We start from the raw sequence: 25,199 nt of genomic DNA, 5'->3' as shown, positions 1-25,199 counted from the left end.
CCCCCGTGTGGGCACACGCTCTGCACCCGGACCTTGAGGGTGTGGCGGGGGCACCGACCCACTGCAGAGGGGTTTGACACCTGAGGGTGGTCCTTGGGGTCACCCTAGAGGGACTCAGAGGGGCTCTCGCTGCCCATGCACAGCCTGTGGGTACTTGCCAGCCACTGGGCAGCCACTTGGCCAACGTGCACTGGGGCCTGGTGGCCCAGGGGAGTGTCCTCGGGGGCCTCGCCGCCTCCCAGCTGTCAGTCCCTGCTTTCCCCTGCCCCCCCCCCCCCGCCCTCCCTGGTCCTGCAGAGCAGCTGGGCAGGGGCAGCTCAGGGAGCGGGGAGCCCCTCAGCTGCTCTGCAAGCAGGCCCTGCTGGCTTCTCCTGGTGTCTTCCATGGCCCCGGCCTGGGCAGAGATGCTGTCCAGGGTCCGAAGCCCAGTGAGCTGGGCAGGGCGTGGGGGGTGGGCCTGGGCCCTGCCTCAGGCTGAGGTCAGCATTCTCCCAAGGACAGTTTAGAAGTGAGAGTGTCATGCCTGTCAGGGTGGCCGTGGAGCAGGAAGCCCCCACCCCGACCCACAGGGAGCAGGTCTGTGACAGACAAGTGGGTGGGCCGTGTCGGCACAGCGACAAGGGCAGTGGGCCCGCCTGCGATGTCGAGGGTCTGCAGGACCTGTGTGGGCCCTCTCTGCCCTCCAGGGCAGTTAGAGCAGGAGGGGCCTTGTAGCCGGGCGGGGGTCAGCCAGGACGCCAGGGACTTCCTGTCTCCTACCCCGTCGGCGTGGGCTCGGGCAGGACCTGTGGTGTCTAAGGACGTGTTGACATGACCGTGTTCAGGTGTGGCAGGGCTGGACGGAGGACGGCAGCTCTGGGGGGCCTGGTCCACCTTCCTTCAGTTCCCAAAGGTCGCAGGTCCAGGGACAAAGGGCCTCCTGGGGGCGCCCCACTCTGCCATTAAACGCCTGGTCCCCCGGGGCAGCCACTCGCCCCGTGGGTCCGCAGGTAGCCCACCGTGGACAAAGGGCCTTGTTCCCTGTCCTGGGGCCACACCTGGGGCTCCGGGGGTGCACGGAGAGGTGTGCGAAACGCCCGCGTGTCTGGGTCGCGGAGGACAAGCGCACGCCCTTCCTGTCGCTGATTGTTGTTGTCCGTACACCGCGACTTTTGGAGCAGATTTGGATTCACAGGAAAGTCACCCAGAGAGCAGGGAGAGCCGCCGCACACCCCGCACCCCGCACCCCCTCGTAGCGTCTCGCTTTCCCGCGGCACGTCTGGCGCAGGTGCGGGGCAGACGCCGCACGCCGCCGCCCGTTGCCGTTCGTTACCGCTCGCCGAAGCCCACGGCGCGCTCGGGCTTCGCCTTCCCGGCCCCGCGCCGCACCTCGCCGCGGCAGTGTGAGGGCCCTGCTTCCGGCGGCGCCGGCAGTTCGGAGGGGTGCTGGACTGGCGTTTTGGAGAATGTTTCCCGGCTTGGGTTTGGGCTGGGCGAGGGAGACACATCTGTCCCCTCGGCTCATCGCCGTCGGCCGGGCTGACGGAGTGTGCCAGTTTCTCAGCTGTGAGCCCCCCCCCACTCCCTATTCCCCTTCGGAAGGGAGTCCCCGTTTCGGGGTGGGGGTTCAGCTTCCCCTCCCGGAGAGGGGAGCAGCGACGTGACTTACCCGTATGGGCGGAGAGCTTCGCCCGCTCTTCCCCGTGTGGCCCCAGCTATTTCTGGGAGCAGAAGCGCCGTTTTCACACCAGCGCGTCTGCGAGCCCCGCTGCTTGGCCGCAGCCGTGTTCCTAGCGCCATCTTGGTCGTGTGGTAACTATTCCTTAAACAAGTCTGCCTGTTGTGAGTCCAACTTCCCGTTATAGACGTTTTCAAATGCCCACAAAATCAGAGAGAATTAGATCGCCAGTCCCTGCCAAGGCTGAATCCTGTCTGCCCCCCCAAATTCGTATGTCGAAGTCCTAACCCCCAGGACCTCCACATGGCACTGTGTTTGGAGAGGGGGCCTTTAAAGAGGCGATTAAGTTAAAACAGGGTCACTGGGGTGGCTCCAGCACAAGTGGTGCCCCTGCGAGACGAGGGTTAGGATGCGGGCATGCGCGGCGGCATGAAGACCCAGGGAGGAGGTGGCATGTCCCTGCCAAGGACGGAGGCCTCAGAGGAGGCCAGCCCTGCCACCACCTCGAACATGGACTTCCTGCCTCCAGAACTGTGAGAAAATACATTCTGTCGTTTAAGCCGCCCGGGCCTCCCTAAGCGACTCACACAGCGGGACTGTGCTCGAGCCTCGGGGCCAGCAGCTCGGGGCGCGGGTGGCCGGTTGGGGACAGTGCCTGCACCCGTGAGACCCGGCGTCTGCAGGGACCGGAGACGTTGACACGGAGACGTGTCCAGTCCCGCTCTGAATCCACATACTGCACAACACCATGTTCCTCAGGGGCCGTGGCCGGGACGGGGCACAGCTGAGCGTCCGGCCGCGTCGGGGTGCAGGAACCGCGGCGCCCCCCGCTCAGCGTGCGGGGACCAAGGCTTCAGGCGTTAGGCGGGGTGCTCGTGCACACGGACGGCCGCGGGCGAACGGTGCGGCCCAGGCGGCCTCGCCCCCGTCAGGACAAGCCCGCCACGCGGACGGGGACTCAGTGAAAAAGCCGGCCCCAGGCGGAGCCAAGACGCAAACACGTTCCCACCCCGGGGGGCAGCGGGGGCGAGGAGCCACGCCGAGAGTGACTCATCCGCCTGCAGACGGGTTCAGCCAGCGTTCCTTTAAATGCCAGATCTTCATGTACGTTTAAAAATACCCAGTTCACTCAGAAACGCTATGCCGAGCGAAAGCCGCCGGGCACAAAGACTGCGTGTTATGCACTTCCTTCAACGCGGCGTCCAGAAAAGGCCTAATTACAGGGAGGGTCGCCCGAGCCCGGGGACGTGGGCGCACTGGCCGCAGACAGGCACGGGGGCGCGTTGGCGGGGGCGGCTCTGAAACCGGCTGGCGATGGCCGAGCCCCTGGGCACATTCGCTGAGCATCGTCACCGCGTCTCACGGCTGAAGTGCGTGGTATGTAAATCACACCTCGCTGAAACTGCAAACGGCACTCAGCTCAGCGGGAAATCGGGGAGGTCTTCCTGGAGGAAGAAGCCCCTGAGCTGGATGTGAAGGGGTCACAACGCGTCTGTGGGTGAGGAGAGGCCGCTGGCGGGACTCCAGATGGAGGCTCACGCGGTGCCGGGGGCGAGGGCAGGAGCACCGGGGCGGAGGGTGGGGAAGGTCGGCGAAGGTGACAGGTCACGGATGGGAGTCCCCCCCCCCCCCCGCCCACACACCATCCCCAAGCAACTCTCAGCTCTGGCCGCACGTCCCGGCCGCCCGGGGAGCGTTTCCAAAGCACAGACGCCTGGCCCTGTGCCTGGGGATTTGGGTTTCACTGGGGATAAATCCCAGAGTTTCATTGGGGATAAATCCCATATTTTCAAATGATATTCTGCTTTCGTTTCTTTTTCACTTTTCGGCTGGAATGATTCCATAACTCGACCCCTCCCTGCTCTCTGATGCGGTGACCCCAGGGGACGGTTCAGGGGAACACGTGACCCTGACGTCGCTGACCAGTGCGGCCGTGTTAGCGCGTTTCCCAGGGCCGTCCACAGGGGCCCAGCTAGTTCTCGTCGCCTCACCTGTCGTCACGAGCTCCGGGCCTGGGGCACGCGTGACAGGGTTCGCGCCTTCCCCGTCGTCAGCCGTCGTGCTGTGGCGGGGCGTGTCTTCCCCGTGGCCCTCCAGACGCTGGGCCCAGTCCGGGCCCCCTCGGCGGCCCCCTCGCTCGGCCTCTCCAGTGCGGTGGCTGTGCCTCTCCCCGCCTCCCGGCAGCCTGTGGGGCGCGTGCCCCGTGCGTCTGCTGAGTGAGCGTCCCAGACTCAGGGGACTCGGTGATGACCGAGGCTTCTCTACGACAGCGCTTTCACCACCGCGGGGCGGCACAAGGGCTTTGCACATGCACAGGCGCGCGTACACACACAAGGGCTTTGCACACACACAGACCACACACACGTGCGGATGCACACACAAGGACTTTGTACACACACGCATGCACATGCACACACAAGGACTTTGTACATGTACATGCACACACTCACAAGGGCTTTGCACACACAGAGGGCTTTGCGTGCGCGCGCGCGCGCACACACACACACACACGTTGGTGCTTTTGCGAGCTGTCAGGAGCTCCTTCGGCGTCCGGGGCCCAGCGAGCGGGCTGTGGGCGGCGGGGGCGCTGAGGAAGCTCACAGCTGAAGGGCAGAGGGGTCGGGTCCTCAGTGACTGGGCCTGAGGACAGTTTCTCAGCAGTTGTCACATTTTAAGAAACATGTTTCTAATCCTGGTTTGTGTGTTTGGTGTGGGCTGATGTGATGTTTTCGATGGTGGGTCCTTTCAGAATCGGGAAAGAAGGGTTCCGCTTTGCCGGAGACGCTCCTGTCACTCAGGTGCTATGGGGACATGGCGCCAGCTGGCTGGGGATGACGCAGAGGCCCCCAGCCCTGCCCCTGCGCCCTGCACACTGTGTGGGGCCTGCCGGGGCCATGTCGCTCATTGTCCCAACGTCATCTGACAGACGCAGAAGTGGCAGCTAGCGAGAGCCTCCCGGCCACGTGCTCAAAGCCACACAGCCAGCGGTGGCAGAGCCAGCGTTGGAACTCAGGTCCGTCTCTCTGTTTCCCGCAGAAAGCCCGCCATGGGCCACTTCACAGGGTCGGTGACAATGCAGACTGGCCAAATAGGCTTGCTTCAGAGCACAAAGCTAAAGGAAGCATTGCCGTCACCGATGCCATATTTATGGGGTGGGTTGATGGAGTCTCTTCATTTTGAAATGATTTTAGAGCCACAGGAAGGTGCAAAGAGAGGTTCAGGGAGGCCCCGCGCCTGTCGCCTGCCTCCCCCCTACCCCCTCCCCCAGTGACGTCTTACACACCTGCCGCGAGGCGCACGGCCAACAGATGGCCGTTGTGTGATCGAAAGGACTTGTTTAGGTGTCATCGCTGGTACGTGCGCTAGTGTGTGTGTGCATGTGCATGCACACGCATGTGGAGCTGTGTGCATGCCTGTGCAGCTTCCTGTCACTACCAGCACGAGCAAGGCATTAACCGTGCCATCACCAAGACTCTCCCCTGCTGCCCCTCGGCGCGTGCGCGCACGCGCACACACACACACACACACGGACGTCCTGATGCCTGACCCCGGCCCCCAGCGGTCTGTCCTGTCCTCCGCAGCCACGTTGTTTCACGGGTGCCACATAAAAGGAGCCTCGCGAGATGTGTGCTTCTGAGATCGGTTGTATCAGCGTAATTCCCTTGAGGTTTGTCCATGTCACTTTGCGTGCGGGTAGTGCATTCTGTCTCATCACTGCGTGCCGTTCCGCAGTGTGGACGGACCGCTGTTTAACCACTCATCCTTTGAGGGACGTCTGGGTAGTTTTCAGTTTCAGGCTATTACGGATGAAGCTCCCGTGCACATCCCTGTACAAGTTTTTGTGTGAAAACAGATTTAACTTATCTGGTATAAATAAATGCCCAATTACCTGCAACTGCTGGGTCACGTGGCGAATCTGTCTTGAGCGCGAAGGACTTGCCGGCCGAGTCCCAGGGCGGCGGCCGCGTCTGCGCCACCCGGTCCCTCCGCGTGCTCGCCGGCCGTTGTTACTCATGTTTTCCTCGTGCGGATGCTGCTGGTCTGAGAACTCGTTGCCAAAACCGGAGTCTCAAAGTTCTCTTCTGTGATTTTTTCCTAGAAGTTTCATGGTTTTACGTATTGCATTTAAGTCCATGATACGTTTTCGGTTACTCTGTGCGTAATGTGTGAGGCTGACGTCAAAGTTCCTGTTTTCCCCTCTCGATGTGCACAGGCTCCAGCACCGTTTGTTGAAAAGGCCGCCCGTCACCCACTGAACTGCTTTTGCTCCTTTATCGAAAATTAGTTGGGCGCATTTTAGATATCCGGAGCGCATCGGTTTCTCCGCATCGTCTCTGCCGTTCCGGTGACCTGCGTGCTTACCCCTCTGCCGTCACGGCAGAGGCTCGGTGGCTGCAGCTCTGTAGGAAGGCTCCGTATCAGGTAGAGCGAGTCCTCCCACTTTATTCTTCTTTTTCGAAAATATCAGGCTATTCTAGGGTTTTTATCTTTTCAAATAAATTTTAGAATGTTCATCTATATCTGCAAGTTGCTTGCTGCTGGAAAAGAGTTCTGACTGATTAATTGGGCGGGAAGGTATTTAGAGATCATCTTCTCATTCAGAAATTTCTTCCATTTCTGTCGTTAACTCTATCGCACTACGCCATGCTCCGGTTACCCTCAGCTCCCGCGGCCTCCTGTTAGAGCATGCCGGAAACTGAATGTTTGCAACCCCCAGATTCACGTGTTGAAATCCTAACCCCGAAGGTGCCGGTGCTGGGGGCGGGGCCTTTGGGAGCCATCTTGAGTGGGACTAGTGCCCTTAGAGTCGAGGCCACGCAGAGACCCCTCACCCCCGCAGCCACGCGAGGTGACGCTGAAAGGCGGTGTCTAGGGACTGAGCCCACAGCAGACAGCAAGGCTGCAGGCGCCGTGACTTTGGACTTCCCAGCCTCCGGGACTGTGGGAAGTCAGTGGTGTTGTTTAGGAGCCATACCCACAGAATGCACAGAAACCTTGCTAAGACGGCGACAGGACTTTCATGAACGCTATAGACCAATTTAGCAGAATTGGCCTTTTTGCTCTGCATATCCTAGTCCATGAACGTGGTATAGCTCTCCGAGCGTTTGGGTCGTCTTTGCTTTCTTTCGTCAGCATTTTATGATTTTCATCATACGTATTTTATACAGGTTTTTTAGATTTAATTGTAAGTATCTCATTATTGTAAATCGTATTGCATTTTTAAATTTTGGTTTCTGCTTGTTTGTTGTCAGTATGTAGAAATGCGATTGACTTGTGTGTGTCAATTTTGTATCCTACAATCTTACTGAATTATATATTTTCATCAGCACTATTTGAGCTACAGCTCATAAATTCAGTGTGTTTTTATTTTAATTTATTTCTATTAATTTTTTTTTTTTAGATTTTCTCTTTGACCCATGAATTATTTAGAAGTACATATGTGGGTGGTGTGGGCGGTGTGGACAGTGTGGGTACGTATGGAGCATCTGTCCCCACGAAGTTGGGGTGGAGTTGGGGGGGACGTGCTCGCCATCTGGAAGCTCACCATCTGAACACTATTATTTGGACTTCGGAGGCCTCATCCCTTTGGCGTGACTGATCACTCACTCCGTTCCCAGCCCCTCTCCCTGCTCAAGGGAATGGGGGCTGGGACCGAGAGCCCCAAGCTTCCGACCATGCCGGGTGCTTTCCGGCTGACCAGCCGCCATCCAGCAGCGCACGCAGGGTCACCTCGTTAGAACAAAGATAGTCGCGTCACCCAGGAAATCACAAGGGTTTCAGGAACGTCGGTCAAGATCAAATATGAGAACAAAAGATGCCCCTACGTGATAAGTTAGGGAATTGTAAGGGTTTCGGGACTGTGGCGGAGACCAGTGTACGTTTTCATATGTCACAATGGCCATTTGGATAAAGATAAAACTTAATTGCTGCTTTTTACTATCTACCAGCATTTCAATATCTCTAGGTAGTTACCGTAAATGCTAGAAGAAAACACAGGTGAATTATTTTATAATCTGTAGCTGGGGAAGGTTATGCTTCAAAATCCAAAAGCAACGTAAGAAAAGATTAATTTGTACACACATTAGGGGGGAAAACCTCACAAGCAAAGTAAAAAACCAAGTAATAAGCCAGGAAAAAATAATTGCAACTTCAGTCGCAAACAGAGCTCATTATGCTAAACTATAAAGAGTTAACAAAAAATAAAAGAGAAGGACCAAACCCCAGAGGGAAATGGGTAAAAGATGAGAACAGATGGTTACAGAGAAATCAATGCAAAGGGTCTTTTACGTGTATGAAAAGACGTTCAACCCCTCACGTAAGAGAAACGTGGATCGAAGTTACGCCAAGACGCAGAAACCCAGGTCGACAGCCGTTTGTGCAGCAGCAGCGCGAGGTGGTCCAGCCCCTGCCGGGCGGACAGCGCAGACCCCAGCGGATGTGCGTTGAGCTGGACTCAGCCGCTCCGTGAATCGGGGGAAAAAAAAAAAAACCCAGATAGAAACACACTCAAGCACGGGGAGCCCTCGGTTCGACAGGTCTGCTTTTGTGTCTTCAGTAAAGTAACAGGTGCGTTTCTGTAGCGATCTGGTGTGTTTTTCACATGGGATGGGCTCCTGGGCGTCTGTTTGCCGGCTGCCGCCCGGGTGGCGTCTCCAGAGAGGGCGTTCGTGGCTGGCCTTGAGTTCGCACGCTGACCTGTCCAGCAGCCTCGCTGAGCAGCTTGCAGTCTCGGGTTTGCTCTGTGGATAACGCCTGTCAGATCTCACCCATTCTGGTCCTCACTCTGATTTCATCCTGCTTCCTTATTTCTGTGGTCATAAGCACCGGAACAGTGTTCGGCAGACGCAGTCATGCTGCGAATCCTTGCGTCCCCTTCCCGCGGGGCCATGTCTCACGGCCCACTATTAAGTGGGGTGTTTGCTGTGGGCGGTGAAGATGCCCTCTGCTCCTCATTTGCTAAGAGTTTTTTCCCATCCTGTGAGTGTGTGTTGGATTTTGTAAAATGGCTTTTCTGCGTCGATCGAGATGATCTGCTCGTGATCATGTTAATAGCGTTTCTAACATGACACCAACTTATATTCCTGGGATGAGCCCACACTCCATCGTCATGTGTTCGCCTAGAAATTGCGGGGTCCACCTGGCTACTCTGTGTAGGATTTTTGCATCCGTGTGTCTCAGGCAGCTCGACCTGCGACTTGCCTTTCTCGGCCCGCCGCCCACTGGCTTCAGGACTGAGGTGGTTGTGGGCCCACAGCACTCAGCACACCCCGTTCTGGAGAGACATGTCGTCTGTTCCTCACGGGGCTCCTTACAGCTCGCAGGTAGCACCTTCCAGGCCCGGCTGGCTACTCGTGGCTGCTTCGTTCTTAAACCTCATAGCCTGTCTGTTCGGAATGCAGATCGGCCTCCCCCGGTACCCGTCGGTACCACCGCGTTTCCTTTTTGCAAGTGGAAAATGCTCCCAGCTGAGTAAACAGTCCTCTAAATAGTCCTCGGCCTTGCTCCTTGCCCGGATATGAAAAACCAGGGCTTCCCTGACCCCGCGGCTGGGGCTGAGGGCCCTGGCGTCCCGTGAAGGAGGAGGAGAGGCACTGTCTTACCAAGGACGAAAGCTCGGGGCACACTCAGCAGCAGGGTGAGGGCTGCTCCCGCCTTCTCTGGGTGGCCTGTGTCCAGCACTTCAGCCTGCCGGAACATTCTGGAAATGGGGGAAGTGAGGCACCTGCCAAGTGTGTGGCTGTTCCAGCCCCTGCCCTGCCCTTCTAGAAGATGCCGCCTGCCAGGCACTGTAAAGCCAAGCCGCGGACAGAAAGGGCCCCCCGGCGGGCTGCCAGGCCCCCATCCGAGGCTGGGCCGCTGACCTGCTGGCTGCACCCCCAGTCAGGAGGCTGGGGCTGTGACTCGTGCACACCCCGGTTCACACTCCGGCTGTGACACTCGGGAGCCTTGTGACTGCGGGCCGGACGTGAGCCCCACCGTGCAAAGCTGACTCGTGAGGACGACAGAACAAGGCACGTTTGTCTCCGAGGCCTCCGTGCGGGGCCAGGGCGCCGGGACCCGCTCTCCCTGCCCATGTCCACTGCTCTCGTGCAGAGGGGAGGCCTGGCCCTCGCGACATCGCCCGCCCAGCTCGCCCTTCCCAGGCCGCAGCGCGGCGGTGCTGAGCGGCATTCTTCCTGTCACAGGTCAGACGCCGCCCGTGGCCGGCTCCGTGCCGGCCCAGCGTCCTGAGCCCTGGAGGGCTGTGAAGCCGCCTGCGGGTTCCGGGTGCAGGACGGGAGTGTCGCCCGAAGTCACTGGGGCCAGGGCGGCTGTGGCGCTTCCCGCCCCTGGCCCTGGGGGTGAGGGGGTGTTAATAGTGGGACCCTCAGGTCCCCCGGTTGGGCCGCACGGGCTGCCCCGGGAGCACCGCAAGGAGTGGCCACGGGTTTTCCACAAGGGGCCCTCCTTCCCACCAGCTTCGCGTCACAGCAGAGCCGTTTGGCAGCTGTGACAGCATCGACCTCAAGGACCTCTGTGTGCGGCTCTGGGCTGCGGCTCACGTCCCTTCGTGACAAGCGGCAGGTCCGCCCCCACAGCCCGAAGCGCAGCCGGTGGAGGACAGGGCTCTGCCTGCTCCGGGGCCGGATCGCGTCTCTGCGAGCACAGGGGACGCGGGCCTGGCTGCTCAGTGGGCCGCAGCATCTGGCTGGGGCAGAGGGCGCTGTGCCTGGTGGTGGCGGCGGGCGGGGGGGTGGTCTCGACCCCGCGGTCCGACCCCTCCACTCGCGCTGGCTTCAGTGTGCCTCAGGCTGCAGCACGAGCTGTGACCTGCGTCCTCCCAGAGGGCCGAGCTCTGAACCCCCCAGCCTGCCTGCCTCCGGCCTGGTTCCGGCACCCCGATTCCGGGCTGGGCCTCCCGCACCCCGCCCTCGCCGTCCCCACCTCCTTGGGCTCCTGCTCCGCGGGTCCTGCCGGCATCCCGTTTCCTCTGAGCAGCCCTCTCGGTCGCCGGCCGGCCCGCCCTGTCCCCACGCGCTGGCCCTGCCGGGCCCCGGGCCACCCTGGAGGGCACGCGGTGCCTGACGCCCTCGCCCTCGGGCCTCGGTTCTCTTCGCAGCCAGTCCGCCCCTGCTGGCCAGGCGTGTGGTCCTCCGACGCCCGGTGGTTGTCCCCAGGGCGCCCGGCCGCCCGCCAGCTTAGCAAAGATGGCATGGCTTCTTTGGGGCGCCCGGCAGGGAAGCCGCGGGGCTCCCTTCTCCAGAGGTGCAGCCCCGAGTCAAGTCTCCCTCTGCGATCCTCCCAAGACGCCCTCCCCGTCTGTGTCGGCACGTGGCCGTGTGTGGCCCGTGTCCCCCTCAGTGCGCCCCCCGGTGTCCGCCCTGGAGCCGGCCCTGTGTGGCTGGCCCCTCAGAGGCTGGGGGGCCGGTGCTGAGCGTGGGCCCTCGGGCCACCCTGTCTGGGTCAGGGCCCAGCTGCAGCCCCTGTGTGGCCCGAGGCATGCCGCTAGTAACCCTTATGTGCCTCAGTTCCGTGTCTGTAAAGTGGGGGCGACATGACCTCCCCACCTCACGGGGTGCTGGGGGGTGATGAAGGGGTACATCGGCAAAGCAGCGCCTGGCACGGGAGGCTCGGTGCGGGCTCAGCGCCCTGGTGCGCTGGGCCCTCACGGTCACATTGGACCACACGCGCTTCATCACCCCGCCCTGAGCGCTGGCCGGCACTGTCCTCATTTGGTAAGGTTGGCTCTCAGCCACCTGGATGACCCTGCCATCAGCGACCCCGAGCTGCCTGAGTAGAACACGGAATTCCAGCCTCTCTCCACGGGACGCAGGGGAACTGGGGGCAACAGGCTCCCGGCAGCAGAAACAGAAGCCTCCTTTGCCTCGGACAGAATAATGGGAGCCCGGCGGGCGGGGCCCCCTGTGCACCCCCGCTCCTCTCCCCGGGGCTGGGCAGTGGCCGGCCCGCCCCGCAGCCCCCTGTGCCTTCGCCCCTGCCTCCCCTGGCACCACTCTCGTCCCTGAGTTACGGTTCCTCATACTCAGGGTTGCAAGGACCTCCAAAACAAGAGGCTGGTTTGCTACGGGGAATTGTGAGGGAGCTGCAGTGTAGACGGCTCTGGGCAGAAGCCGGCAGCGGCTGCGCAAGGGCACATCCGTGGCAGACTGAAGGGGCCCGAGTCCCTTCCATCCCCGGCCCGGCACTGCGGGAGCAGGTCCCGGCCTCTGGCGGGGCCTCAGCACCTTCTGTCAAGGCAGAGACGCCGGAGGTAAGTGAGAGATGCTGAACGCTGCAGCCAGCTGCGTTTGGAGAACATTTATGGGTTTTTAAATGGATGGAAATCCTGTACGTCTCTGCTCCCAGCTCCGCCCCCGGGTGGCCCCAGGGGAGGAAAGAGTCACCTTGAAACAATAGTCCCCGCTCAGTCAGCTGATCACGTGTGAAAGGCCTCCGGAGGGCCTGGGACAGGAAGCGAGATCTCCCAGACCCTAGAGTCTTTTCTAAAAAAATTACTTTTCAGTTACAGTTGACATATGATATTCTTAAGCATTTTAATAATGTGTTTAGAAGCCACTTTCCCTAGCAGAACCATTGTTTTCAAAACTGAGACTTTTGAAGATGAATTTTAAATCCAGTTTGTTACCAGATTATTTGAACAAATGAGCGTCTCGAGGTTTGAGCTTTTTATTCCAAAGATGCAGCTTCTTGCCCAGAAGGAGAAAAATAATACATGCTGGAGTTTATAACAGTTATTAGCGTTTGAAGACTTTGCCTTGCAGCTCGCCTGGAGGCCTCGGTTCGTCAGAGTTTGCGAGTTTTCCTTGTAGACAGCACATGAGTGTCTGTTCAGGCCGGAGCACCCCCCAACGTTACCGTCCCTGCTCCCAGGCACCCTCGCCACTGTACCCTGGTCGTCCTCGTGGGAAAGATAAAACGAGAGCCCTGCCCACGGCGTGCACACAGGCGAGTGTCGGGAGAGGTACGAGTGCGACGTTCAACGTCAAGCTAGATGAAGAGCCGGACGTCGCAAGGTGCGGGGCTCCCCCTTCCGCGTGCTGCTCACCGTCTTGACAGACGAGGCTCGTGGCCACCGTGCGGGGGCTTTCGTTGGGCGTTTTCGCCACATCGCAGCCCGTTCTGCGCATTCCTGCCAGGGCGTCGGAGCTCGCTGCCCGTCCGTCCCCACGCCCGGCCCGCTGCCCCGCACGGACGAGGCGTGCAGGGTGGCCGTCCCTGTCACCGCCACTCGGCTCCAGTGACCCAAACTTCCACGCGCTCGCTCGCCCCGTCTGGAAAGTGGGCACTCGTGGTGTGGGGGGACCGTCGTGAGGACGGACCACAGCACGGGTGCGGCGTGCAGAGCGCGCGGCGGCACCCCGGTATCGCGGCGTCTGTCCAGGGAGGGGCCGAGGAGAGGACAGGGGCGAGCCCCCCGATCCGTGTGCACGCTCGGCGAGTGCGCTTCCCCTGCGCTGACGCCAGCTTGCTTTTAAAAGCCGCACGTCATGGAGAGAAAAACTCTCCAGTCCTTCTTTTAAAAGGTGGAAAATGGGTTAAGAAAACACAGTGAGCGCCCCAGGTTGCGCCCGGCACAGCTGGTGTGTTGGATTGGAGGAAGCGAGCCTTTTCCTTGTTTAACGTTTTATGAACGACGTTCAGCTCTAATTAGTTCTATCCGGTTCTAATTAATTACATGAGATTAATGGTGACATTCTCAGCCCGCGTTCGGTGGCGTTCCCATGAGACCCCCCCGTTCAGGTCGGCCTGGGACACAGGTCTCTTCTGCCCACTCTCAGGCAGTTCCGGGGCGCCCTGCCCAAGGCCTGGAGCAGTCCTGCGAGACAGTGACATCTTTTGCTGTTTCACTCACCGCTGTCCAAACTGCGTTTGCCCCGCGAGCCCTTCGCACACGGGACGTGCTCAGCGCAGGGCGGGCCCCCGCAGCGGGGTCCACTCGCCCGGCCGCTTCTGCGGGCCTGGTGGGTCGGCAGCACACGCGTTTACCGAGGACCCCGAGTCCCTCAGAGCGGCACCGCGAATCCCCTCCGGTGGCAGAGCTAACCGCGGAGTGTTTGCGTACGGTCCAGGCTGCCGCAGACCGACCTCTGTCCTTGGGAGACAGGTCACCAGTGTCCTTCCGTTAGGGTGGAGACAGGGTGGGGGTGAGGGGGGTAGAGGTGGCCCCAGGCCCAGCCCCGCGTTGGTGGGAAAGGTGCTCCGCGACCCGAGGCCTGTGCTTTTTATCCAACAAAGGATTGGGGGCTCTTGTTTGACAGGCAGCGTCGGCTCGGCCAGGTGAGGAGAGGTCGGGGGCAGGGTGTGGGGTGGTGACAGGTGCCTCGCGCCCTGGGCACTGAGACCCGTTCACACAGAAACTCTCACCACAGAGGAGAGGGACCCCTGTGCGTATCTCGTGCACACGACCGAATCGCCACTTCAAGGACGGCCACACGGTCACAGAGCTGCCCGCACACGCGGCTCCTTCCCGCAGTGATGCCCGCGCCTGTCCGGCCCTCCCCCCCTGCTGGCCTGGGGCTCCAGTCTGTCCCCTCCAGTTGTCCCTGCATGCCACCCTGACCGCGTCTCCGTCCTCCTTCCCGTCTGGCCCGGGAGGGCGCCGCTCCCCTGGGCGGGGTGTGTGTGTGTGAGTGTCTGTGAGTGGTGTATGTGTGTGTGTAAGTGGTGTGTGTGTGTATGTAAGTGCTGTGCGTGTGAGTGTGATGTGTATGTTTTGCGCATGTGTGCATGTGTCTCTGATGTGTGTGTGTGAGTGTATGGGGTGTGTGTATAAGTGGTGTGTGTGTATGTGGTGTGTGTGAGTATGTGTGTGTCCGTAAGTGATGTGTGTGTTTTGTATGCGTGCATGTGCGTGTACATGAGTATGTCTGTGTGTAGTGTGTGTCTGTGGTGTGTGTGTGTTTTATACGTGCATGTGTGTGTGTGTGTGTGTGGTGGAAGCCAGCTGGCCCGTCCTTCCAGAAGCTGCACTAGTAAAAGTGACCGTGGCCTGTGTTCTTCCCCGAGTGCCCCTGACCCCGGTGCAGCAGCCTCAGGGCCCAGGAGGCCTGACCCACAGGGCGTTGTGGTGACAGCAGGCGGGGCCCACCCTGCGGTGCCCCCTCTGGTCCCACCCCGGCCGCGTCCCCTCGCCGACCGTCCACACCGCCTGCTGGCCCACCGCACTGACCAGTGCTGGCGGCGGGAGGGGCCCGCCAAGCCTTTGTTCTGAAGAGTGCCCCAAACCAGCGACATAGGCCATGACATGTTGGTAACGTTAGCTTTTCGTTTGAAGTACAAAGATCCCAAGTGTTCGTGGCCGTGAACCTCCTATGAGGGAACACACACATGTAACTGCCAGCCAAGGGGAGAAGGAAACCGCCGGGACCAGGAATTCCCCTGCCCCCGCCAGCCGCAGCCTCCGCGCCCACAGGAGACCAGCGCCCTATCGCCGGCTACTGTTTTTGCTAACGCAGAATTTCCCGAATGAATTTCTCCAGCGCGTGCTCATTCATGGCAGCTTCTTTTGCGCAGGGACAGTCGTCCACGGGCGTCGAGTGTGGCCGTAGCTCCCTGGCCGTCACCGTCACGAAGTTCGACTCGGTGTCAGGAACTCACCCGTCCTCTCGATGGACAGTGAGCTCCTCCAGTGTCGGGTCGTAGTTGCCGCTGGGAAGTCGGTGTGCTCACGGTTGCTTTTCTGTCGAGTGTTTCCCGAGGGACGGGCTTATCGACAGGTCAGAGGCGAGGCTGGGTCTGCATCCGGGCGAACGCTGCTGGGCACCCACAGGCGTCTGAGGTCCGTTTCTCCCACGTCCTTGCTGGAAATCGGTGTTGTCAGCCACGTTCATTTCACTCCGGTGGGTGTGCTCTAGGATCCTGTGGTCGTAACTTGCATTTCACTGAGGACTAATGATGCTCAGTTTCCTTTTTTTTTCTGGCTGTTTTTACCGTCCTTTTGGATATAGTCTTTCGCTCGTTTTGTTGTTGTTGGGTTTTCTTTACATATTCAGCACCTGAGACCTTTGTCAGATGGGTGAATTGCAAATATTTTTCTCACACTCCTTCTCGCTTTCCAAGGTGTTTTTGATGATGAGCAGCCGGCTCGGCTGTGAGGTGATGCCCCTGGTGCTGGTTGGGAAGTCCGTGCGCACCAGGAGCCCCTTCTCCCATGCCGGTGTCTCGAGCTTCCTCGTGGGAACTGTCACTTAGACCTGCTGGACGCTGTGGAGTGGACGCCGAGACTCGTGTTTCTAACGATGCTTTTTCGGTTGATCCAGCAGGGCCTTTGCTCCCCCTCTGCACTCTGCAGAGGGTCTGGGTCCGGTTTGGGGCTTGACCGATGGGCGGCTTTCAGACTCCGCCTCCCACTCTTCCTCCCGGCCCCCATGGGGCGGGGCCGAGGTGACAAGCCCGTCTGGGGCTGGCGGGGCACGCGGGGCACCCCCGGCACCGCGCCCAGCCACGGCGTGCAGACTCCCTCACGCCCTGAACGAGGGCCGCTCGCCCCCACTTTCTCTCCGGCCACGCAAGCCGTCTGGGGTCTGGCTTTTGTGCCTGCCATGTTCTCCCCAGAAAGACAATACGTGGGTCATTAACTTCTCCACTCCCTCTTGGAATGTGGGCGGCATTGCCAGTCTCAGCATCCGGGCCAGTCCTGTATGCCGAGGTCGATCCCAACCCCTATGGCATGATCGTAACACTCTGCAATGTCACTTTTCCGTAAACGAGGTGACCGAATGGGTGTGAGTCTGCGTCCAGTCCCACTGGCCCATGCTCGTACCAATACCACCGTATCTCGCGATTTTATTAGGAGTATTTATTTACCTCCGCTAGTTTAAAGGCCTTCACATTTGTTCTCTTCAGTTGTCTTGCTACGTTTGACCCTTTGTATTTGTGTGTGAGATTGGGAATATAAAACCCTGCCGAGATTTTGAAGAGAGTCCTTTGACTTAGAGATTCATGAAGAGGAGCGAACGTCTTTATCATGTTAGGTCTTCCAGTTCGTGAACTATTATTTGCGTCTCCCTGAATTTCTCTTGATGGGTTTTCTAGTTTTGTATCTACGACGCCTTTCGTTAGATTTCAGCCAGGGAGCTTGGGTGTTGTTTTGGTTTGCTGCTGTCGCTGTGATTGTAAGTGGTATTTTTTTTTTTTAATTCCGTGTTATAATTGCTTTTCACAAGTATGTATAAGCAAGACTGTTTCTTATATATTTCCCTTGTATCCAACCATTTTGTTAAATTCAGTTATTCTAATAGTTTATTTATAGATTCTTTTACGTTTTCTAGATGCATAATTACGTGGACTATGAATAATGAGACTTTTTTTTTTTCCTTTTCGCATTGATTACAAACCCCAATTCCATGATTTCCCTCTAGAGAAAGTCTTTCAATCGTTTAAATTATACTGATTGCTCTCTGTCTGAATAAGGCTCGACCCTGCTTAGCTACTGAGATCAGATGGGATTAGGCTTATTCAGGGTGGGGTGGCCATAGACTTAAAAATATATATTTTTTTACTTTCGAATACTTTTGGAATTACAGAGAAGTCAAGAAGACGGTAGACGGAGTTTCCACATTACCCTGCCCTGTTACCAGCATCTTCCACGGTACATTTGTTGCAGGTTATGGACCACTACTGACTCATGCGTGACTAGCAAGTGTGGTCCATACTGCGTTCAGATCTTCTTACTTTTTACCTGTCATCCCTTTTCTGTTCCAAGACCCCACTTAGGATACCGTGTTCAATGTGACCTTCGTGTCTCTTCAGGCGCTTTTAGATTCGATAGCTTCTTAGACGTGCCCTGTTTTTGATGACCCTGAAGGTTCTGAGGAGTTCCGCCCAGGTGTGTTGTAGGACATCCTTCGGTTTAGGTTGGCCTGGTACTTTTCTCGTGGTTAGACAGGGGTGATGGGCTTTGGTCAGTAGACTCAGAGGGCAAAGTGCCAGTCTCCGTTTCCAAACCTGGGGCCCAAAACTTAATGACCGTTGCTGTTACTGACCGGCAAGTTATACCCTGTCTCCAGGAGGGGGCAGTATCTGACAGATTATTTGTCATTTCTTCATTTATTCAGTTATTCATTTATTTACATCCACATGTATTCATTTATTTTATAATATTTTGTACTTCAGGTTATAATCCAGGACTATTTTGTGTTTGAATTCTTCCAACTTTCTCTTTCTCCTGATAACCCCAAATATCAGACTCACCTCTGTCCCCCTCTCGCCAGGAATTTGAGTTCTCAAGTTCTCACTAGTTTAGCGGCCCTAACCTGCACCTTCCTGTTTCCCCAGCTTCACGAGACTGCAGAAGTTCTGCTCGGTCCCGTTGCCCCTTAACCACCTCTTCCTGCTTGGGACGAAGCTGCAGATGCCGCGGGGAAGCGCAGAGCAGAGCCTTGGGCTCATCTCGTTGTATTTTCTCGCTCGTCAGGAGGCCAGCTGCCTGGGCCACTGTGTGATGCTTTTACGGGGATTTTTTTTTTAACTTTCACCCAGAGTTTCTAGTTGTTCTTGATGGGAGGTTTAGGCTGGCACAGGCAGGTGCATCGTGGCCGGAAGTGGAATTCCTCAGGCATGACATTTTTTTACCTTCCTCACTATGTCGTGGTCGATGGTACCTCAGCCATCAACCTTGACATTCGAAGACCTGGTGCTTTGCACCTGTGCAAATATGCTGAGCAATGCAGATCTTATCTGTCTTGTGGGAGAATAAGGCATTCTCCGTGGGTCCTTCATGTGTACCCTTAGGGGCTCCTCCTTCCCCTAAGGCAGGGGACACCTGACCTGGAAGGGGGCAGCCCGCATCACGAAAGCGCTCGTGGACAGGAGTGGGTGGGGAGGGCCTGGGAATGGGCTTTCGATCTCGGGGGTCCAGGGCAGCGCCAGCTCAGACACAGGTTTCTGGTTAGGCCGTAAAGATGTCAAGCCTCTCCACATGGGTCAGGTGGTCCCTGGACCAGAATGGCACTTGGGAGGAGAGCGTGTGACTCACGGGATGGGGGGAGGGCAGGGGGCCCGGGCCTCTGGGGAGCGTCTCGTGTTTCTTGGCAAGGAGGCGCTATCTGTCCCGTAGGCAGTGGGGTGTCCTCAGAGACCCCCACGCCTCTCTTTCCGGCACAGTTTCAAGGGCAGGTTTGGGGGGGCGGTTGCCGACGTCGGCTCCACCCATAGCTCTGGGCCTGGTCTTTGGCGCACCTCCTCGAACCCGGGACCTCACTCCCTGCATGTGGCACAGAAAGCCAGCACTCGTGGGGCCGAGGCCGGCGTGGGATACTGTCCCGCGGCCGCGCCCAGCCCCGCACACGGGTGCTGTCGTTCCCAGCGCCGCGTCCTCTGCAGAGATGTGCGGCGAAGCGCTCTGGCAGGTCCCCCGGGGCTCTTTGGGGTTCTGACTCTGCTCTCTCCGACCTTCCTCCCCCAGCGGCTGCCCCCAGGTGACGATGGCCGCGTGAGCGTCCGCCATGGCCAACCGCAAGCGTCAGAGCACAGCGAGCAGCATGCTGGAGCACAGGGCGAGGCCGGGCCAGGAGCCCGAGGGCCAGGACCCCGCGCTGCCCCGGGGTCCGGAGCCGGCCGCCCTGCGGCCCGAGAGCCCCGCGGCCCCTGAGCGCGGCTGCCACGACCACAGCCCCGACGCGGACTCCGGCTCCGACTACGTGAACAACACCTCGGAGGAGGAGGACTACGACGAGGGCCTGCCCGAGGAGGAGGAGGGCGTCACCTACTACATCCGCTACTGCCCGGAGGACGACAGCTACCTGGAGGGCGTGGACTGCAACGGCGAGGCCTGCCTGGCCCACGGCGCCGGCCACCTGCAGACGGACGAGTGCCAGGAGGCGGTGGAGGAGTGGGACTCGGCCGGCCCGCACCCCCGCGCCCCCGGGGACGAGGGCGGCCTGGGCTACCGGGGCGGCCGCCTCCCCAGCCCGGAGGACGACGCCTCCATCCTGGAGGCCCAGGACCAGGAAGGCAGCATCCACTACTGTCCCAGCGAAGGGGGCTACCAGGACTACTACCCGCCAGAGGCCAACGGGAACGCGGGCAGCGCGCCCCCCGGCCGCCCGCGGCGCGGGGACGGCGACCCGGACGACCAGGAGGAGGACATCGACCAGATCGTGGCCGAGGTGAAGATGAGCCTGAGCACGAGCAGCATCGCCAGCGCCGGCGAGGCCAGCCCCGAGCGCGCGCGGGCGCGGGGCCCGGGGCCCGGGGACCCCGCGGAGGCTGGCCCGCCCGGCGAGGCCCGCTGTGGCCCCGGCAGGCACGACGGGCGGCCCGCGTCCCTCAGCCTGCCTTCCGAGGCCGCGCTCCCCGGGGACACGCAGAGAGGCTTCAAGGCCCAGACCAGGGCTGCTGAGGACAGGCCGACGTGGGCCCAAGAGCAGGTAGGTCTCCGTCGGTCCCCGGGAAGGCCCACCTGCGTGCTCTGAGGGCTCGCGGGTTTGGGGGTGGCAGGGGACAGGCCTTTGAGCTCCCAGCAGAGGGGCTGGAGGAGGCAGGGACCAGCCAGACACCTGGCCCTGCACCTCGCACCCCAGGGAGACCCCGTTTCCTCCTGCGCTGAGCCCCGATTTCTCTCCGGATGGCGATGCCGTCCTATCTTCCTCTGCGTGCATGTCGCCCCTGTCCTCAAAGCCCAGGCCGGCTTTCCCGCCGTCCCTCTGGGCCCTCCCCCCACCCACGGCCACTGACACGCAGTGGTGGTCGTCACCACGGAGGGGACCTTGGCTGGGAGCGTTTAGTCTGCCTGGCGTTGGACCTGCCTGTTCCCGCTAGTGCCGGGAGTGTGGCCCAGGCCCGGGAGTTTTTCTCTTACCCCCCAGCGAGGGTGAGTTAAGTCCAGGGACACGGCAGTGACAGCGGGGACAGGGGAGACGGGGAGACACCCGTGCGTGTGGGTGCCCGTCCGAGGACGCCACCCTCACCGCTCCCTCCCGTCCCCAGGTCTGCAGCAGCCCCGAGAAGCCGAGGCGGCAGCAGCGCTCCGAGCTCAACGGGCCCAGTGACAACAACAACTTCCCGGAGGTCAGTTCCCGGGGCCGAGGGGCCGTCCCGGCCACCGCCCTCTCCACGGCTCTGGCCTGCGCCCCGCCCGGGGCCTGCGGGGGCCTCCCGGTCAAGCCGAGTGGGTGACCCTCTAAGGGGAGGGCTGCGGACCGCCGGCCCTGGAGGAGGAGGGCCCACACCCCACGTGTCACACTGGCAAGGGCCCCCGGGGGTCCCTGGTGCTCACACCATCATCTGATAGGTCCTAAACCCTCTGGGAGCATCCCTGGCCTCTGCCCACTAGATGCCCACACCAACTCCCCCGCCTCCAAGTTTGTGACAACCAGAAGTGTCCGCAAACATCGCCAAGTGTCCCCTGGGGGGCAGAAGTCACCCTGCAGGAACTGCTGTTCCCGACCAGCTGCGTTGTCTTAAAGGACAGGAGCAGGCACCGCCTTCCTGGGGTGGGAGGTTCTGTGGCCAGTGGTGTGACCACGCCACCCAGGCTGCTGCCCCTCATCCGCGAAGCCGTGCTGAGTGCAGGCGGGTGGGCATCGGGTCGTGCGACCCCTTCGAGCAGCAGTGTGCCAGCCGGAGAGTCCCCAGGTCCCAGACGGTGGCCTTTGGACCCATCCCTAATTCTTATGAATGCCTGTGGAGGCGGGTTCTCCCTTGGGTGGGCCACATGCGCCTTTCCCAGCGTCCTGGCGCCTGGACAAGACCGGGTCGCCGTGCGGAGCTGACCCCAGCTGGGGGCGGGGTTCGGCTTCTCTCTTCGGGGTGCCCGCCTTAGTGAGACCCCGCGGGCCACCTGCTTAGACTGCTGCGTGTTTCCTTCTCCTGACAGACAAAGAAGGCGGCGGCGTTTCCGAGCTTCGTGGCTGGTGAGTGACTGCGTTTTCTCTCTCAGGTCGGGGGGATGAGGGGTTCAAAGCGCACGCTGCTGCCACTTCGGTTCCCTCCTGCGGAGCTCGGGGAAGGCGCCCCGTCGGGGCCGAGGCCTGCTGTTTGCCTGTTGGAGCGGGTCAGGGCGCGAGCCCGTGTTGGCAGGCGCGAGGGGGACCCCGTCAAGGGAACGGTAGGTAGGCCATCCCCCCGTATTTACACCCTCAGCAACGGCCTCACGCCTGACACCAGTGGTTGAAGTAATGGATCAAAACGTGTCTGTGTAAGCAGCTAATTGCAGTCTAACACTTTTGATTAGGGTGGGTATGACTGCGTCCAAATTCAGGCTGTTACTCTTATTTTAGACCCTTCATTTTCCTCTGCTCTCTCTCACCTGTTTTGAGGGGATTAATATCGCATTTCAACACTCGCTCAAAGCCCGGCCTGGCAGGCATCTTGTGTGTCCCATTCTGGCGTGGGGAGCCTGCCTCCCTGGCTTCGACGCATGTCCGGTACCCTGGGGGCTCCTCCAAGAGGTACCCCGATGCCACAGCAAAGGGCCTTGCAGGGTCTTCTCTTTGCCAGAAGGCGTTTCCTGCCCGTGCTGGCATGTTCTAATAAACAACGCGAATTTTATTAATTCTCCTAATAAGCTGGCAATTCGTTTCTATGAATATTTATGATAGTGAGGTAAATTAATCTTTGGAAATGAATGACTTCAAACTTTCTTGCCATCCGCCTAACTCTCCGAGTGGCAGCCGGGGCCGGCGGCGTGGGCGGACACCGGGTGCGGACCAGCGCCGGTCAGTGCGGCCACGTGTGTCTGCCCTGTGCTCAGACGAGAGAGAGTCCTCACAGCTCCCCACAGAGCGGGTCACAGGCCAGCAGCACGCCGCGCTGGACGGCGGGGGCCGGTCCCCCCACGCACGTCCACGTCCGCAGTGCGGTCCAGGCTTCAGCCACGGCGCGAGGTGGTGTCCTGTCCCTCCACGGGCTCGTCCCCGCCTGCCGCGAAGCCAGACGCGGTTTCACAAGCTCGCAGGCTGTCAGTGGCCGCTTCCTGGGCCGTGTGTTTCCTCTTGCCCATTCCTCTGTTGGGTCTTAGTTTTCTTACTGATTTATGCTGCTCTTTACATATAAAGGATTAGCCTTTTGATTCACATTGCAAACATTTTTTTCCAGATTACCATTTTATTCTAATTATTTTAGTACATTTTTCACTCTGCTGAACGTGTTATGTAGCCAACTGTACTCATCTTTTTTCTTTGAGGTTCCTGAGTGTTCGAGATTAGTATGACCTTCGCGCTCCTCAGATTATCGTTCTAAATAGTTTTCTTCTAAAACTCTTATGATTTTATTTTAAATTGTTTAAACATTCGCTATATCTGGGATGTACTTTGGTATATGGATTAGAGAAAATTGCATTGTAAGGACTTTATTCCAAGCAGCCGATCTGCTGTACCCAAACTAGTGAAGGAGACTTTTCCTCGCTGCCCTGAGATGCCACTTGGGTCACGCAGTAAATTGCCACGTGCTTCTAGGTCTGTTTCCGGATCCGTCACCCTGAGCGGACGGCCAGGCCGTGCTGTTTGCTGGGCATCCCAGGCATTTGGCTCCCCGCTGCGGCCAGTTCCTACCCTGTCACCACTGTTCCTGCTCAGAAATCCCCTGGGTCGTTCCATATATTTAGTTTTCTATAGAAACTTTAGAATCAGCTTATCTAGTTATACAGCAGAAATTCCTGTTTTTCTTTATTTAATTTATGCCTTGCATCAAATTGATCTACGTAGGAGGAAAGCGTCTACTTTACAATGCAGAATCTTCTCTTCCGCAAAGGGACTCGTATCTCCATTTATTCAAGCTTCAGCAATAAAATTTTATTCATAAGAATTCAGCACCCACGTCGTTAGTTTATTCCTTGGTGGTTTTTCCCTTTTACTGTTTGTGCAAATCTTTTGTTTCATTTTTTTCCCCCTCACTTGTTGCTATTTTTACCTACAAAGAAAGCTATTGATTTTTTGATGTATTAAATTTGAAACCACTGCCTTCATGAATTTTCTTCTTTTAAAATAGATTTTTAGTTGTTTTTTGTTTTTTTTTTTCTTGGCACATAATCATACTCTCTGCAAATGAGAATGATGTTTGCTGCTTCCTTTCTCTTTTTTTTCTCTCATCTAGTTGGATTGGGTACAATGCAAGAAACAACGTAACATAATACATAAGGATGACCTTAAAAGTGACACCTTTTTGAAAGATCCATCCATTTAATTATTTTGTCATGAAAAAGTAACCGAGAGAATGCTGTCGCGATCTGCATGCCCATCACCAGGCTCAGAGCCTGGCCGCACGGGGCTCGTGCATCCAGAATGTTCTAAAGCGTCCGTCTCAGTCCTCATGGGTCCTCTTCAAATGTTGCAAGTGCGCATCTCTGTAGTAGAGGAGATCCTTTTTAAAAACCGATCCCAGCACTATTAATGCAACTAGAGTAAAAGTTACGACGTCTGGCTGTCGTTATGTCGTGGGCGGCACCTGCATATCGTTCTGTTTGTCTGAACAGGGAGCCACAGAGCAGCTGCGTGTGTGGCCGCTCGCTGGACGTGCCAATTCTCTTGCGACTCTTTATTTCATTAGTCCTGTCTCTTTTTCCTCCTCATAATTGTTTCCTTCGTTGTTCTCGTGGAAGAGAAAGCACCGTTTGTCCTGCAGAGGCCCCCGCGGTCTGGTCTCTGCCGAGCGCACCATTGACCTGGGTCCCTGTCCTCTAACTCCTGGAAAATGACCAGGATTTAGACGGAGGCTTCCTTGGGTTCGGCGTGGTCGTCTGGGGCCAGAAGATGTCAGAGGTCTCGTTGTGTCCTTCCACCAAAGGCGCGTGCCGTCTGCTTCTCCTTAGCAGCTGTGGGCGATTGGCGTCCGGGTCCGTTAGCTGATCGGAGGTGGCAGAATGGTGGCGGTCCGTTCCCACCGTTTTATTTGCTGATTAGCTGGAATTCTTCCATGCAAAGAAATGTCCCCTCGTCGAGTGTTTGATGACCCTGAGCATAGTTCATATAGGACAAGCAGGTTACATCCTGGATTTGTTCCCTTTAGTCACCATTTTTTGATTAACGAATTTCCCTAACAACCCGGGGTGCGGCGTGCGGGACACGCAGCTGCTGTTTTGGACCCACAGCTTCCAGCGTCCGATGTGCGCGATCCGGGGTGACCTGCAGGATGTGACCCCCTGGAGCTCTCGTTCAAGGTGCATAGAGCTGAGGTTCGGGTGACATCCCGCCCCCCACCCAGGCACCCCAGCTGTGAGCGCCATGTTTCCTGCCACTTAGGGAAAACTAACACTGCAGAGAGCAGTCTAGAACAGACGCCCTGAGTCCAGGGTCGGCCTGGTGTCTGCAGTCACGACTCCGGTGGCCGCGTGCTCACGCGGGCCCCTCGGCGAGCTCAGGGCCACGCACGCCCGAGGCCACAGAGCCCCCGGCGCTTCCCGCCTGGTTCTTTGCCGACCCCCAGCGCGGTGCCCATGTTGAATCTCACGAAGACGGAACCTTCCGTGTTGTCGTGGCAGGAAGTCTGGTGACGTCCCTGGCCCCGGGCAGCTGGTGGGGCCAGGGCCGCTTTATCCAGCTAGACCTGGGCTGTAGGGGGCGAGAGCGTTCACATGGCCCCCCGCGAGGGCTGCAGACCAGTG

The 25,199-nt window shown here is 58.8% G+C and overlaps 1 protein-coding gene across 4 annotated transcripts in view; it reads left to right on the top strand.

Annotated features, from left to right (window-relative positions):
• APBA2 (amyloid beta precursor protein binding family A member 2) overlaps positions 1 to 25,199 on the top strand; it is a 67,849-nt gene that overhangs the window by 27,240 nt on the left and 15,410 nt on the right. For 3 of the 4 annotated variants that reach the window (XM_036232060.1, XM_036232064.1, XM_036232061.1), the window contains 3 exons: positions 19,065 to 20,028; positions 20,588 to 20,668; positions 21,477 to 21,513. In XM_036232060.1, the coding sequence (XP_036087953.1) occupies positions 19,105 to 20,028; positions 20,588 to 20,668; positions 21,477 to 21,513 (1,042 nt within the window). In that variant the 5' untranslated portion in view covers positions 19,065 to 19,104. Of the gene's footprint in view, positions 1 to 11,393; positions 11,910 to 19,064; positions 20,029 to 20,587; positions 20,669 to 21,476; positions 21,514 to 25,199 lie in introns of those variants that run through there. The other variant, XM_036232063.1, reaches the window with a different exon arrangement.

Source organism: Rousettus aegyptiacus, unplaced genomic scaffold (genome assembly GCF_014176215.1).
Source record: "Rousettus aegyptiacus isolate mRouAeg1 unplaced genomic scaffold, mRouAeg1.p scaffold_m13_p_14, whole genome shotgun sequence".
Classification (NCBI taxonomy): Eukaryota; Metazoa; Chordata; class Mammalia; order Chiroptera; family Pteropodidae; genus Rousettus; species Rousettus aegyptiacus.
The sequence above is the reverse complement of the archived record's forward strand: the minus strand, read 5'-3'. Positions and strand labels throughout refer to the sequence as shown.